The sequence below is a fragment of the Lathamus discolor genome, chromosome 13 (assembly GCF_037157495.1).
Source record: "Lathamus discolor isolate bLatDis1 chromosome 13, bLatDis1.hap1, whole genome shotgun sequence".
NCBI lineage: Eukaryota > Metazoa > Chordata > Aves > Psittaciformes > Psittacidae > Lathamus > Lathamus discolor.
Genome location: NC_088896.1, coordinates 837,239 through 854,010, shown reverse-complemented (window position 1 = coordinate 854,010; position 16,772 = coordinate 837,239). Strand labels below are relative to the sequence as shown.

At 47.8% G+C, this 16,772-nt stretch overlaps 1 protein-coding gene across 4 annotated transcripts in view; it reads right to left on the bottom strand.

The window, feature by feature from the left end:
- STX8 (syntaxin 8) overlaps window positions 1-16,772 on the bottom strand; it is a 122,148-nt gene that overhangs the window by 37,327 nt on the left and 68,049 nt on the right. Inside the window, exons 8-9 of one of the 4 annotated variants that reach the window (XM_065693879.1) lie at window positions 11,772-11,858; window positions 10,684-10,727 (exon numbers count right to left, since the gene is read on the bottom strand). The exons of the other annotated variants lie outside the window; for them this stretch is intronic. Coding sequence (XP_065549951.1) covers window positions 10,699-10,727; window positions 11,772-11,858 — 116 coding nt within the window. The 3' untranslated portion in view covers window positions 10,684-10,698. Of the gene's footprint in view, window positions 1-10,683; window positions 10,728-11,771; window positions 11,859-16,772 lie in introns of those variants that run through there. 4 annotated transcript variants of the gene reach the window in all.

Sequence of the window (16,772 nt, the reverse complement as noted above, 5' to 3'; positions counted from 1 at the left end):
CCCGAGTCTCTGCAGAAGTGTATCAGCCTGCATGTAAAATTCCTGACACAAATAGAGTTGTTTTTTGTTGAGAATAGTGTTTTCATAACTCAAAGAACAATCCTTCTTTTAGAAACTTGCTCAACCTTTGGCAATCCAACCTAATCAACATACAAAACTGCAGAAACCAGCAACCAAATACTTCTCATTAATACCATTTACAGCTGCTAACAACTAGAAGAACCTTCTAAAAATGCCAAGGGAAACAGGGTGGGTGAAACAATCCCTTGCAAACAACTGAGCCAATAAATACAGAACTGTGATAAGAAATGAGGTTTGACTTGCATAATCACTTTTTAAAGGTTTTGGAAAATGGAGCCTGAAGAGCAGGAGGCTGACAAAATACCACAGTTCAGTAGCAATGTGAAAGTTTCATGCGACGAAGTAGGGAATTCAATCCTTGCTGAATTCTTGAAATCATTTAGATGTTAACAGAAGTTTCTTCTCCAAAAAAAGAAGGCAAGGCATTTCTTAAAGCCCCCACACACAGATCTTTGACTCCTATATGTACTACACGAAGCTATTTTGGTTTTGGAAGACTGCATTGCCTCATGTGTCAGGATGGCTATTTTACTTATTTTTTCACTCCTGACTTGAGCAGAGCCAAACCTGCACAATTTATGCACATGCAGCACAAGAGGTCCCCTCTCCTTTTGTAGTAAAAAAAAAAAACGGGAGAAAAAGGAGGAGGAAAAACCACAGGATCATTTCATCTCAGTTCCTTCCTAAAGCCTGAGAAGTTTCTAAGCTCTTAACTCCAGCTCTTCCCTCTCAGCCTTCGCACATGACAGCTACAAGCTGCCGCAGCAGCTGCACAGAAACGTCTTCAAAGGGGAGAAAGAAAGAGCTGCTCTGAGAACAAAGTGCGGGGGACAAAGCGGCTGCGGGACAGGAGCACGGCGGGGCTCAGCGCAGGGGGGCCATGGCCGTGGGCCTCCCTCCGCGTGCTCACGTGCCAGCAGGTCCTGCGTGTGTCACGGAGAACAGCAATAAAACAGGAGAGCCCCAGCAGGACGTGTCGGAAACCCTTCCCCATCTATTTTGTTCCGGATTCTCTTGCTGGAGAATGTTTCCCTTCCCCAGCTCCACAGGGTTGACACAGAGGGAAGAAAATCAAATGAATAAAAACAGTCTGCATGAGGAATGTAGCCTGTTATCAAACAAACACCCAGAAGGAAAACACTCGGGAGCAAAGAGAAGTTGCTTGATTTACTAAACGATTTTTTTTTTCCTGAAGCCTGATCCCACCGTTAAATCTACAGAGTCCATTCCCCTCACACTGCTTGGGGGAAAAAACCCACACTGCAAAGAGGCATAAATCGCCCTGGATCGTTTGTCTGAATCCTGCTCCTGCCCCAGTGAGGGATGCTCATATGCTTTTGCAATAGCTCTGTTGTGATAGTATTACCAGGAGTGTCCCTTATTAATCATGTTGCCACTAAAAGTCTCTCCAGAGTATTTGCTTATTCTATACTTTTCCAAAGTGTTTCAGTTTCCTCTTATTAAAAGCTTGTTAAGATGGCCACGGTTACAGCTAGCCTACGCTACTACAAAACTGGAAGTGAAAAAAGGGAATAGAGGGGGGAAATCACCGTTAACTACGGATTTTCCTCTACTCCTCAGAGGAAACTTCCCCCCCCAACACTCCGTCTCATTTCTCTGACCAGCTCAAGTTCTGAAGCCTGAGATCCTGCTAGTTAAGGTAGCATGAACATTCAAGAAACACTTTCCTGGATGTTACTATTTGAGTCAGGATCATTGGAAGAAATTTGGTATTGGCTAAATCCTTCAGTGCCTTGAAATCAATGAGCTTATTCCAGCCTGTAAAGTGTTCTTAAAGACATGCTTAAGTGCTTTGCTGGATGAAGAACAAAGCACTTGGCACCCAGTAGAACTGAACCCTGCTGAGGTGTGAGGCGTTTCCAAACATTTCTAATTAACTAAAAGTACCCACAATTAAGAAAGTCCTAGTCATTTGGTTGACAAAAGAAGGGCAATGTTTTGCAAAGCATCCCGTGTTCCCCATGCCAGTAACAGGCAAACCCTTCACAATACCAGACACGGGAAAGGGAAATGTGTCCAAGAGTAGGGGGGTTATACAGAGCAAGAGCCTCTGCGCGTCCTTTGGGAATTCGGCAGCGGTGCTGAAATCCCGATCCACGCCTGGGCTTCACAAGGGCCCTGCCTCAGGAGATGGAGTTTGCTTGGGCTGACCACTGGACCCATCCCTGCTCCCCTGCACTTTACTGTCACTGACACCACAGGCCAGCCAGTCCCGAACGGAGTTTCTGCTCACTTCCCATGTGGGCAGCCTCCATCATCTCATCTAAAGATGGGCCACGAAGGAAGGAAAAGCCATCTCTGCAGTGCAGGAGAACACGTTAGGTATGACAGCTTCAAACCAAGTTCACATCGTCCCTGGCTTTGCATAAATGATCAGGAAGGTTCCCATTTATCCCCCAGATTTTATATTGTTTTGAGGACTGTGCTGTCTCCAAACCATTTACTCAAACCAAGTGGCACAATTCTTCTAAAATGACACTTTTAAACCAACCCCGTCTTTCTGAATCAGAAACAAACAGGCTTTTCAATGCACTTTCATAATTGCAGCATGTGTTTCATTCTTATTCTCATCCGGCTTATACGAAGATGAGATAAATTATTTTTTCATGTTTACCTTTCCCCATGATAAACACAGATCACCTTGGTGTTATGCTAACCAAAGGTTGGCTTATCTAGGTACAGGAGACCAGAGAGAAGCCCCTTCCTCTCCAGGCCCCGATCCTGCAAACAGATAGGCAGTGTCCACCCATGGCCAGATGGACTCTGCATGGATGCAGTCATTCCCAGCAGGAAGTGAAGGCAAAGGCCCAAACTCCTGTGAATCTGTGTAGAGAATCAGACCACCTTCAGCAGAACCCAGCAGGGACTTTCCACCTGTGATCCATGGCTACTTGTAAGGAGCCCAAGGACACTGGCCACCAGTGAGGCTACTCCGAGTGGGGTTTGAGTTCAGCTGGGGGATCCATGAATTGTCCAGCATAAGAATGGAAGGTTTTTCTGGCTGGAAACCAGAAAAAAACAGCTAGGGCAATGTTAAGAGGAGGGAGCTGAACCTCCACATCTGCACCAGTCTGTGGTAGCTGTGCTTGCTGCTCTGCATTCACGCGAAGCTCTCCGAGATGATCTCACCTCTCAGCCATAGAGGGGAAAATCTACGCCACGACCCCTGCATCGTGTCACCAGGTAGACCCACACATGAACAACTCTAAAATAATGGTATGGTTTGAGGTTTTTAAAGGTTTCATCAAATCCTGCCTCAACCGTTCCAAAAGTTTCTGACTGCACACACGGCTTTATAGCAGAAAGAAGGTCATCTGCAAATGGTTAATGTAATGCACATGAGGTGCAAGCCACTGGGACTGCAACAGTATGTGATTTGAAGCAAGCCACAGAACATGACAGTAATTTAAACAAAACCCAGACAGTTTATCCAGAGCTTCCAATCCCTCGGCCTCCCTTTCTGTGTCCTCTGTCCCAGTTACAAGCTCACACAACCCAACCGCGTCTCATGGAGCCTATATCGAAGCAGGAATTTTATTCACAAGGTTTGGCTTTAGGAGGAGGCAAACTAAAAATAGAGATGAAGGGATGCTTATCCTTTTATGTTTAGCACAGCGAAGGTCTGGTGTGAGGGGATAATATAGTTTAGAAGTCACACTCCTGATGGAGCATCCTCAGTTTCTGTTAACACAAAGAAGTGGATTCAGGGATTTGCTTGCTAGCAACTCTTTTTTTAAACATTGTCCCCTGTGGTTTTCATGGCTTTGAGGGGAGATTTTTAGCATGATCAGCTGCCAAGAAACATCTCCCAGTTAGCTGCTTTGGTCATCAGTCAGTAGCTGCCATTAGCACAGCAGTTTTTATCTGCAAATCCAATAATCCTAGAACTACCAAACAGCATTTTCCCCCAAGATTAGTTTTGGTGGAGAAAAACATCCTCTGGAAGGCAAAAAAACCCCCAAACACTTTAGCTCTCAAAACACATGGTGCAGCCCAGAATAGTACTGCCCATAAACCCGCTCTCCAGCTCTGCTCCTCACCCAGCCTGCCAGTGAACATGGGAAACCATTAACTCGAACTGCTCAGACAATCCCAAGCTACTTGTCATGCAAACAACCTGTGAGATTCATTCTCCAGGCAAGGCAGAAGGAGGGGTAAATGACTGAGTTAAGTAGATTACTGGGGAAGGAGTCACACTCAGCAGCCTTATGAGATGATTAAACCCTGGGAAATTCATACGCCAAATCCCCCGGCCCTGGTAGCACACATTCATCACTCGTTTCGGGATCAACCACAATCAAGAACTTTCTCTGGCAGCGTTAAGTATTCTTCTCCCAATGAACTTTCATTTCGCCTTCCTCCAAAAAAAAAGGAATATTACGTTTAAAATTGTACAGGGGAAAAAGCTGCAGCCGTGTTCTGCAGCTCAGCAGCTCATCACTGAGATGACTCTTTTTCAGAGAAGCATCAGCGTTTTCGAAGCAGTGATGCTGCCAGCACCATCATCCACACAAGCACTGAGCAGCTCCCTGCCATTGCTCGGTGGGTGTACGCGTGGCACTGCCAACAGCAGCACCCGGGAACAGCAGAGGGGTGTCTGCAAATAAGACAGCGAGCAGCAGCTATCTGCCACGTGCATTTAATAAACCCAACACAGCAGAGCAGCTCTGGCAACCCAGAAGAGAAAAAACCAACCCACAAATAAATCAGATTTGTGGCCAGAGAAATAGCTGCTGGAACAGTGATGGGAGCTGCAAGAGCGAGTTAAGACCATGAGTTCCCTGCTGCAGGTTTGTGCCCTCGTGGTAGATGGGCAATGCCTGTCTATGGACTTCACCATGATCTGCCAGAGTACGTGGACTGAGGTCGGGAAATTATTTGCCCAAGGTACTGGGTGAACAGGCAGCAATCATTTTCTTTCCCATTAAGGACACTTTGTGCCATGTTCTGGGAGAGGCTGTTCACAGAGGCTTCAGACAGGGCTTTATAACATTTTCCTTTTAAAAGACACCGAGCTGAACATAAGTCTCTACATCATTATTCAGCAACCCTCCATTATCTACAGAATTGCAAATTCCCTATTTTCTTGATCTATATAAAGCAAAGGGCGTAACCCCATCATGCTGGAGAAGGTGAGTGTGCTGAGAGCTCTCCCTCCTACCTGAGGTATTTTTACCAAAGAGACGTCTTTAAAAATATCTCTCAGAGAAAGTCTCTTATGCAAGAAGTTAGACAGTTGAGGACTACTGAAGTGCTGTCTAGCTCAGTCAAAGGAAACTCCACCAGAAGAGACTATTTCATGCCTTTGTATCTCAAAGGAGGCCATGATAAAGTGCAGAAAAGCATGAGATGAGAAGGGCTAATCTCAAAAAGCTGTAAGAGGTTTGATAGCTGTGAAGAGAAGTAATAAGGATCTAACAGTGGTGATGGGGACACTTGGGAGTCATCATGAATAACGGTGGGTTTACCAAGCCACCAGACAAAGAGACTAACACGTATTCCTTCATTGCAAAGGACAGTTCAAGACATCTCAGCAAATTAACAGGGAAAAGAGCCCACCTGCAGACTCTGCTCAGTGTGGAAGCCTCAACCTCCTGAGCATCAGCCATGTCCACACATCAGTAGATAAACATCACCTGTTAATGCACCAGCTTCCCAACCCCAAAGGGGTGCCTGCCAACCTGCAGCAGCAGAGGGTTCATGAACACCAGCTCCCAAAGGAACAGCTTCTCCAGTCATCCTCAGCCCACCTGCCTCCGCCATGCTCCCAACCTGCAGGATCCCACTCTCTGGACCTGGTACTGCTCCACACAGGGAGCTACAACCAACAGCTGAAGGGGTTTCCTGATCTCAGACTCTGCATGTGACAAGCACAGCAGACAAGGGGCTGCTCCTGCCCACTGCATCCATGCCTTGACCTCAGGTGGCACTGGGAGAATGTGCCTTCACCTGTGTCTGTGAACCAAGAAGAAACACCGAAGCAGCTGCTTCTGCAGAGTAGTCTGGGAAGGACAGACCTTGCAAGGCACTGTGAAGCAGTTCACAACTTACCATCATCAAAGCTTGACAAATTCTGTATCGTGTCCCCGAAATCCAATGGCTTAACTCAAATTCCTCTAGCACCTCCAAGCTGAGGTGCTCCAAGAGCAGGGGGACAGTGATGATGCTCCAATGGGGACAAAAGCACTGTCTTCTTCCACAAAGGACGATATATATATGCAAGGAGCTACTTAAACAGGTCAATCATAGAATCATAGAATCATAGAATAGTTAGGGTTGGAAAGGACCTCAAGATCATCCAGTTCCAACACCCTGCCATGGTCAGGGCACCTCACACTAAAATCACTGCAGGATGAAGCCAGCACTGGCCTGGCAGTGAAGGAAAGCAATTCCTCATATCAATCCCAGTTCCTCCCTTCATTCCTTAGGGCCACAAGGTTTTTTTTAGGGCTCACCTTCCAAGAACCTTGGCAGAAGAGCACAAACACTACAGGGAAGGCAGAAGTGGTCACACAAGTCCACGATGATGGGAAGCCTGACTAGAAGTAACACCTTTCCCGACTTCCAGATGCCCCACTTCTTTCTTGACTAATGCTGAATGAAGGCTTTAAAAGGAGACGGGGTCCTCCCCACTATCTCAGAGTTATGGAGACAACGTGGTATCTCAGGTGAGCTAGACCACCACTAAAAGCAGCCACTGAGCAGAGCAGAGCAGAGCCAAAACTAGCCCTTAGCTCACACTCAGCTCTCCTGCAAACCCTGCCAAATGAAGCAAGGAAGCAGACGACTGGAGCTGGTACGTTGTAAAACTTGTTCAGTCATAACCCATAAAAATACCTGAATGCCCACCTACGGGCAGGCCTCACCTCCCTTTTGGGCACTACCACATCAGTCAGGCTACAACCAGCTCAGCCTATTAAGCCATTTAATATCTAAATACTCCCCAATTCCCAATTTGATGACTTAACCATCTACTTATTGCCAGAATCAGCAGGACAAAAGATGACCACCAACAAATCATCAGTACCCATTGACCTTCCTTTTACACAGTAGCAAATGAAAATCAGTTCAACTCTTTCTTCCTTGGAAGATGGCCTCTAGTGTTTGGTTCCTCTGGCAGCCAAACCAAAGCTTGCATCTTTGCAACAGGAGCAAAGCACCCAGACAGCCCAAGAGAAAACTCAGTAGTTACCAAGTACCAGAATTTAACCTTTCTGATCTCAAGAGGGCTTATACAGCATGAAACTGCAAGCCTCCAAATGCACCAACTCTTCACTTCAAGCAGAACTTGAAGACCTAAAGCATGACTCTCCTCCTGCATGGAGTACACCACAGCCTTCAGAGTAGCTCCACATTATAGCAGGCCAACGGATTTAGTCCAGGCTAGAGCAGATCCAACTGCAGAGAAGTCTCAGCGAAGCACAGGAACAGCTTTTCGTCAGTGGGCAAGGCTGACTGATCTGAACTCAAGATATTCCTTTTCAAGAAAGTCTCTCTCATAGACCATTAACCACTAATATGCACGCACAAACATGATACGAATGCTTAAATGCAGCTAAGTACACAGGAGAACAGAACTTACTCTGCATTCATCTGCATTACTGCATTCAGCTACCGAAGCAATGAGCATCTTTGAAATACCAAAGGTGATGGCAAACAAGCATAAAACACTTAATTATGCAGGAAGTTGTACAGAGGACATGGCAAAGTAGCCACGCATCCAATGGCAATATTAATAATGTTGCTATTGCCAAAGTAACCAGTAAAGCAGAAGCAGCAACACTGGGAAAGATGAGCAGAAATCAAGGAATTTTAATTTCAGGAAAGAGCTGAGGTGCACTGTTCAGTCTGAAAATCCACTTCTCCTCTGAAACTCCCAGTGGGACCTGAAGCTCTAACAAAAACTGGAGATCAGCTTCAAACAGACTTCTACCAGCACCCGAGTGATTTGAGTATCTTGTCAAAACACCCGCCCCAACTACAGTGTTTCTGAATCAGAAAGCAAAGAATGCAAAATTCACAAGAAGAAATTAAATCCTCTCATCTCAGGAAGTTGGAAATGTCAATGTTTATAATGCTGAAAACACGCTGGAAAACACTCGGTATGAATCATTTGGCACTGCCAGTGTTTTTGTAGAAGGCCTAAATATTGGGCTTTTTTCCCCTCACTTTTGAGTCTTTACTTCAACATCAAGGTGGGAAATCAGTATTTTTGCATTTTATTTAAATGCCAGAAAAACATTTGCTGCTTCTCCAGCAGGAATGAGTCACTTTGGCTCTAATAAGGTACTTTTCCCAAACTTTTTAGCAGTACTGTTGCCTTGCTAATGCTCTAGAGCTAAACACAAACCATTGTCTGCTGGGATCCCCAAAGACATTCTAAATACTGCAGTAATTAGAAACCACCCAACCCTGCAGGAGCTGGAAATCTTACAGTGCTAAATAAAATCATCAAGGGCAGGGAGAAGCAATAAAGCTGGGAATCTCTTTCGTTCTGGAGTTCATACTTCCCAAATTCCTTGAAGATTTGGGGGAGTTACACAAAGGTGCCTGTTACGTTAAAAATCTAACCCTGGTGATGTGGAATCGTGTTGTGTAAAATCATTGTCTTTCCTCATGGGCAACCAGAAGGAAGGGACAGTGTGAAGTGGCAAAGGTCCAAAAAGCAGTGTAAAGTAAAAATTCACCCTGCTCCTGCCCATGCTGGAGCACAGGGAAGGGGCAAGAGGAGCAGTTATCACGTACGTGTAGGGAACCACCTAACAGGATATGTGTGACACCTGAATTGAAGCCACCATCCTGGAATTCCTCAGCTGAGGAATTAAAACAACTCTACAGAAATTACTGATAGGGGAGGCTATTCCCATTCTGTTCTGCCTCATACAGCACCCCCAAACCACAGCTGGCAACCTGTCATCGCCAGCTACCTCTGCCAAGCCCTGACAGCCTTTGTGGGTGCCCTCCAATGTGTGTAAAAAGTTCCTTAGTCTCAACTACTGTCTGGCTCTGCATCTCCTGACCATCTCCCTCTCCCATCCCAAACTGGTACCAAAGCTTCTCCCTGGGTTAATTTCCAGTCTTCTAAAAAGGTAACAGAGCAACATGATGAAGACCAAGTATTTCAGTTTGGATGCAGAGACATGAGGCTTCTCCAGATGCACACTAAAGGCCACCTTGGCCACTGGGCTGGGACCAAAGGCTGGGATGATGTGTTTGTGAGCTGATGGCTGTAGAGCCTGTAGCGCCAGCTAACCATAATGCCTCAGGACACACCTCAGAGTGGAAGAAACACTTCACCAGACACTTGCTAAGCCCCACAAAACTTCATTTCAGACGTGCTGCATTTTCTGGTCCAGATGAGCACATTTTGCTCCTTATTGCTGAACCTTTGCAGCTGACTCTGATAGTGCAGAGAGCCTGACCTGACAATAGCCTGCTCACTGCTCCTATCAGTGCCAGCATTGAAGTTTTCTCTCTAGCTGTCAGATAAAAGGAAAACAAATCAGTGTTGACCAACATGATCAAGAGATCTGAAGACCATGAATACTACAAAAGACTGTAGCATTTATTTGCAACCACTGTGAGCAAACAGGGAGCTGATGACAACAGCAGGCACATTTGCTACACCGCAAACTTGAAAACAAGCCCATTACTTTCATAGAATCATGGAATGGTTTGGGTTGGAAAAGACATTGAAATCATCCAGATCCAACCCCTGCCACAGGCAGGGACCCCTTCCACTGGAGCAGCTTGCTCCAAGCCCCTGTGTCCAACCTGGCCTTGAACACTGCCAGGGATGGGGCAGCCACAGCTTCTCTGGGCACCCTGTGCCAGCGCCTCAGCACCCTCACAGGGAAGAGCTTCTGCCTTATATTTAACCTAAATCTCACCTGTTTAAGTCTGAACCCAAACCACTTTGGGTAGGTTTAATTCCTTCAGGTGATTTCCATTATCATCACCCACTGCTAAAGCCACCCCCCAACAGCTCGTCATCTGGCCAGCCCATGATGTTTCAAAGCTAACATTTCTCCCCTTGTAAATACACACAGAGGCATTAGCTACTAAAGAAACAGCGTTTGCCCTTTTTTGGTGTAAACTCTGACCCCGCATCAGGACCAATGAAGGATGCTGCAGGACACGTACAAAACCCTCCTTGCCCCCCAGGAGTTGCTCTGGTTTCCCATACCAGAGGGCTGGTTGGTGCTGGGTCCCTAAGAAAGGCTTTTTGCGGTGCCACACACATGGGGTGACCTCTTGCCGTGCCGGCTCACACTTGCTACTGTCTTCAGTTTGGCAACACGGCACAAAAGCAGCATATCTGTGCATCCCCCCTCCTGCCCCAGCCCCTCTTCACAGGGGGCTGGAGCTTCACACGTTAACAGGCCCCCTCCAGACAAAGCCTGCGAGTTTCTTAATTAAGTCAAAGTGAAAGACGGCCTAAAAGCATCCCACTTCCATTCTGAGAGTACCTTCAGTGTGGACTTCAAACACAGGCATTGCTCTGCCCATCAAACCACAGCCTGAAGAGCCGATTGATGATTCTTCTCTTGTAAATGGGGAATGCCGTGCTTCCAGCCCGGCCTCTTCAGCCTCCTCTCATCTTCCCTCCAATTTTAGACATGTCTCTGGGTTATAGAGGAGGAAACAAAAGGGCTGCTTGTGCATCAGAAGAACTCCAGAGGGTCTGCGTTTCAGTCCACCCTTCTGCAAAGCAGGGCAGTGTCTCGAGAGCTCTTTAGCAGTTTTTGTCTTACTAACATTTCCATGACTGATCAAAGAACATATTAAAAAAATATCTAAGTACAATTCCTGCTATGGAACAAGAATATATAAGAACTGCTCAGGCGCCTTTCCCTGATCCACTGCATTATTACTGGACAAGTGTCTCTTCATGAAATCAGCTTTTATTCCCACTGAACCCACGAAAGTCTCCACAGACTCATCCCACCAAGCCCCGCTACCCTGTACTTTTTCCATCGCTGGGACAGGGATGCTCTATGTTCCTCCCAAAGAGAACCCAATTATTCCCTGGCAGTAAGTCACCAGGAGCAGGAATTGCTTTGATTTTGTCCTTTTGAGCAGCTGCTCGGGGTGAGGCGGGAGATGGCTGCGGCCACGGCTCTGGGATGAATACTAAAGAAGCACTGAGGCATCGCATCCTGCACGGGGGGTGATGGGGCACAACTTTCTCCTTGGAGGAAGCAAACGAGGGAGCTTCACGTGTCCAAAACGGCTATTTCCATGCCCAAACCTTGCCAGGGTGAAAGCTGCCGCACACCTGAGCACCCTACAACAGCTTCACCGTGGGTACTGGAAGCAGGAACTGTGCCCACCGCCCCGGCCCCCATCACAATTCCTCCCCTGCTCATTAGGAATGCCCAGCAACATCCCGCAGACAAAGCCACTGCAAACAAAGTGTGGGGAGGAAGGGGGGAAGGGAGAGAAGAGGATTTTTTCTTTTTCCCCTTTTTTTTTTTGGAAGAAAGGAGTGCGGAGGAATTCTTCATTCACTGATCTGTAGAATACATTAATATCCCCAAGTGTTGGCACAGCCTCCAGCGCTCGGGGGACCAACAATGCAGGCAATGACTCTGAGTCTGGGATCTTCAAATAAACCACCCCTGCTGTCATGGCCACCGGGAAAGAGAATAACAGCAATATTAACTGACCTTCATTTCGTTGTTTCTCCAGACCTGACTGCTGGACCTCTGTTTGCCTGTTACTAGGATTTCTTGGCTGAAAAATGTGAGCATTTCCTAGACGATACAAGAGGCAGTTTATTAGGTAAATAAACCAGGCCCTAAGCAGTCACTTTTGCTTGATAATGAGGAGGGAAGGAAAGGACCAGACCTCCCTGCACCACCTAAAATAACCCCAATCAAGGCTCTGTAGCTACCACCACATGCATATTTTTGAACAGACAGTTAATGAACAGAAGAAGGTCATCTCAGCCCAGCCAACTTGTGAGCAAAACCATTTGCTCACAGAACTATAGGCCATAAAAATCCCAGCAGGCACTGTCTGTATGGCATAAAACTGTCCATCTATGGAAGCAGAAAGAAGTTTAAAGTAAGTGTATTCTGTCAGGCTCCCGACAAAAGAAAGGGAAAATGTTTATGAAGGAGCCTTGCAAGGAGGGCTGGGAAGGGGAGCGCAGGGAGCGCCTCCCACTGCTCCCTCTTTAGCTCCTATCCAGGCACCAGTGATAAATGCAATTAAAGTTCCAGGCAGACAAGGACCCAGGGACAGTTCGGCTGCCACACCTCCTGCAAAAGGCTACTGCAGCACGTTACAGGCAAGTTTTACAGCATTTCCCAAAGTATGTCTCTGATAAATGGAATAACCAGATGGGTTTAGAAAGCGCAGCTTGGAAAACTAAGTTTCCACTGAAGCCTTGCTACTGGCACTCTCTTCATTGCCAGAAACACAATGCTCTGGTGCATACTTTTTTTAATACATGGAAGATAAGTATCACACAATAGCTACTATGTGTTATAATAGAAAAGGGGATGTGGTACAAGACAACCATAATGTATCTAAACCTAGATGAGGCCCAATCTCACATCTCCAGCTCATCGCACATCCCAGTGAGTCCCAGTACTCACTAGAAGTCCACAGCAAAGTCATTCCCACAAGCTGATCATCCTGCAGCAGAACAAGACCCTTCCATCTATCCGAAGTGAAAAAGTATTTCTGAAGCAGAGAGGCTGCACCTTCATAGAACCCCGGACTGGTTTGGGTTGGAAAGGACCTTAAAGCTCATCCAGCTCCAACCCCTGCCACAGGCAGGGACCCCTTCCACTGGAGCAGCTTGCTCCAAGCCCCTGTGTCCAACCCGGCCTTGAGCACCGCCAGGGATGGGGCAGCCACAGCTTCTCTGTGGGCATCCATGACTTAAACCCCCACTCCCCATGGTTCTGATTTTGGAGAAGCAGCTTAGGTGGTGATTACACCTTCCACCAAAAGGAGGGTGAGGAAGCACCTTCCAGAGGCAGCACACACTCCTGGACCTGCTCACAGTAATGGGTCCAGCCCAGCTCAGTGTTGCCAGACATGGAACTGCCCTCCTGTAGCTGTACAATCCTTTGTGAGCTGAAGTCTGTTAAGAAGCTTTTTCCCTGGAGTCCTGGCAGGAGATTAGGTGGCTACAAGTGCTCCTGCAGGTGGCCCCTTGCCCTCTGCTCAGAGGTATCAAAGGGGATGATCCCATTTTACCCACCACCCTCCTCTGCATCGGGTCTAGTGATCCCACAGCCACAGCACAAGCTTCTCCTGTGGACTGATCCAGTAGAAACCTCCCTCTGCTCTGCAGCTCACACCGGGGACACAAGCAGGAGTCCCAGCAGGGCAGGCGGCAGGGCAGTGCTGCATGCACTGAGTGAAGCAGCGCCCACAGCACCCACAGCACCCGCAGCACCCACAGCACCCGCAGCACCCACAGCCCAGCTCCTTGCTGCTGCTTCTGGAAACGTCTGTGGGGCTTTTCCCATCCAAGCCCCAGGGCCCCAGCACCAGGCCAAGCCACTTCCCACAGCTCCCAACACAGAGCTGGAACACCAACGCTCACCAGGCACAGCGGCTCTTGCAGGCACCGCTGGGTGGTTCAACCCAATGCACGGCTCCATGTGCTTTCCCAATGCAAAACCATGGATCCCAGATGTGCACCATGGTTTCATTAACATTCCTGCTGGAAGTGTAGCTCCTGCCATTTGAATGCCTCAGGACCAACACAGCCTGAGCAGCGCTGATTTTCACCTCAGGTAAATACCAGTGACTGCCCCAAGGGCAGTCGTGTCTTATGGCTCTTCCCATTTGCTCCAGGACAGTTTTCCTCCAGTCAGAGTCAGCAAGACTGCAGGAATCCTGGCGTATTTTTGCAAAACAAGAAAGATTTGGGCTCACAGCTCTTAATGATTTATATCCCCAAGTTTTGGTGGGATCAACATTCTCTATGCATCTCAGAAAGCCCTGAAGAGACAGCATAACCACTAGCAAACTAATTTCTCCATTGACCACATCCTCCATGTATTGTTGTGTCCCTCAAATGCCCGGGGCCTGTGAAGCAGGATTCCAGATGCTGGACCCTCTCTCCACCCGGGCACTGTTTGCAGCAGCGTTGTGCTCAGGACAGCATCCCTGGTTGGGGTGGATTTAGGATAACAAGAGCAAGAGAGGGAAGAAATGGCTCACTTGACGATTTGGGAGCCAAAGATTAAGGTAGAATTTCAAAGTTGTGAGAATTAATACAAACAGTTAACCCAGATAATTTCTCTCCTAATTTAGTTTTAATGTGGCACAGAATTCCCAAGCTGGAACACCGTTGGTTCCAACTGCTTCAACTCCAGAGCAATTATTTTGTCACTGAGCATGTTAGAAAAGAAAAGGCAGAAAGAGACAAGTTTGAGCCTCTTTGGTAATGTACAAATTAACACATTTCAGCACCAGTTTCAGAAATATAAATTAATGATTTAATTCTGCAATAGTATCCTTGGAAACTAAGCTGGAAGCACTCACCCTTGGATATTGCACACAATTTCCACTTTTTTCAATATCCAAGTGCAACCAATTGCTTGCCCTTTTGGCATGATGGACAGCCTGGGTGAGTGGATACCCAGCGGCTTATTTTACCACCAGATATGTATGTTCCTGCTACATGGGATGACAGCAGCTCTAAGCCTCCTGATAGGTATGAACAAGCACTGATGAAGTTCAGTCTGTTTGAACAGCTGCATATGCAAATGTAATTAAGAAGATGTCGACTGCCTTTTGCTCTCCCTGCTATCCCTCTCCCCTTACCCTGGCTCCTAAGAGGGAGTGATGCCATTTCACAGCTTTGGACTTGAAACCATGCCCAGTTCCTGTCCCAGAAACACCACTCTCCAGCCTCCGCTGCCATCCTTTGGGGTGTCCATAAACTTAGGGCTCAGCTACCGAACAGCTGCTTCCTTTGCAACTCCGATTCTCACACGTCGACGCTGACACTTGAAAAGCAAATCCCTGAGCAGGGTAGTGCAGCAAAGAGATTTTCCCCGCCGTATTTTGCACTGATCAGTTTGTGACTGCACTTCATCCCTTATTTATACTGTGCTTCTTAGACTCAGACAATCCCATACTGGTTTGGGTTGAAGCGACCTTAAAGCTCATCCAATTCCAGCCCCTGCCACGGGCAGGGACCCCTTCCACTGGAGCAGCTTGCTCCAAGCCCCTGTGTCCAACCTGGCCTTGAGCACTGCCAGGGATGGGGCAGCCACAGCTTCTCTGGGCACCCTGTGCCAGCGCCTCAGCACCCTCACAGGGAAGAGCTTCTGCCTAAGAGCTCAGCTCAGTCTCCCCTCGGGCAGGTTCAAGCCATTCCCCTTGGCCTGTCCCTACAGGCCCTTGTCCCAAGCCCCTCTCCAGGTTTCCTGCAGCCCCTTTAGGCACTGGAGCTGCTCTCAGGTCTCCCCTTCAGGAGCCTTCTCTTCTCCAGGCTGCCCCAGCCCAGCTCTCTCAGCCTGGCTCCAGAGCAGAGCTGCTCCAGCCCTCGCAGCATCTCCATGGCCTCCTCTGGCCTCGCTCCAACAGCTCCATGTCCCTCTTGTGCTGCTGCCCCAGAGCTGGATCAGGGCTGCAGGGGGGTCTCCCCAGAGCACAGCAGAGGGGCAGGATCCCCTCCCTGAGCTGCTGCTCGTGCTCTGGGGGTGCAGCCCAGCACATGGTGGGGGGGGGGTCTGGGCTTGCTGTGCAGCTTTAAGTGAACCATTTCACTTGTGTTTCTATCTGCAAAAGTGAGGTACAGAGATCCTGTGGGGATCACCACAGCCAGAGAAGGCCCATAGGAAGAGATGGCCCACATGCAGAAGACCCAGACTTGGGCTGAATCTGCCAACGCAGGTCTTGGCTGGAGAATGGAGAAGGCTGCAGATGTTCTGGAGGGTGTCAGTGCCACAGAGCGAGCTGTCATTAAATGAAGCAAGCTGGTGAACGAAGCCAGGAGGACTGATGCACCCAGAGCTCCAGTCTTTGTCTTTAAACTCAGTGTTGTCTGGGATATGTATGCCAAAACCAGGTGGACTGAGCTGCAGCTGTTTGTCCAGCACCAGAGAGGAACCGCAGCACCTGCAAAACCATGCCATGGAAGGGAAAAAGGCATGTGAGCAACCACGAGCCTATTGACTAACCCCAGCAGGACGGAGGCTCCACAGCGAAATGGAGAAAGACTAATTAGAACATGAAACTAAATGTTAAACAGGGTGGAAAACAATGGGACTGTCCTGAAGGAAAATCAGACCGAACAGAGCTAATCAGGTTAGCCTGAGAAGATAATGAATTTTCTAGACAAAGGAAGCGTGATAGATCTCATCCACACAGACTTCAGCACAGCTTGTGATGGACTGCCATGTGGGAAACTCCTAAATGAAAAAGATGGGGATTAGCAGAAGTGCAAGGCCCGGAAACTGGTGAGAGGAGAAGCAGCGTTGAAAGAAGGGTCAGAATGGGTGGAGGTCACCAGCAGAGCTCCTCAAGGAATGGTCAGGAGACTGATCTTATTAACTACTTTTATTAATGACCTTGGCACAAAAAAACAAGTGTGTTAATGAAATCTGCTGATGACACAAAGTTGGAAAGCAGCATTCACACAGATGAAAGCTGGGACAGCACATAGGAAAAAAATGGGCAACTTTGAAGAC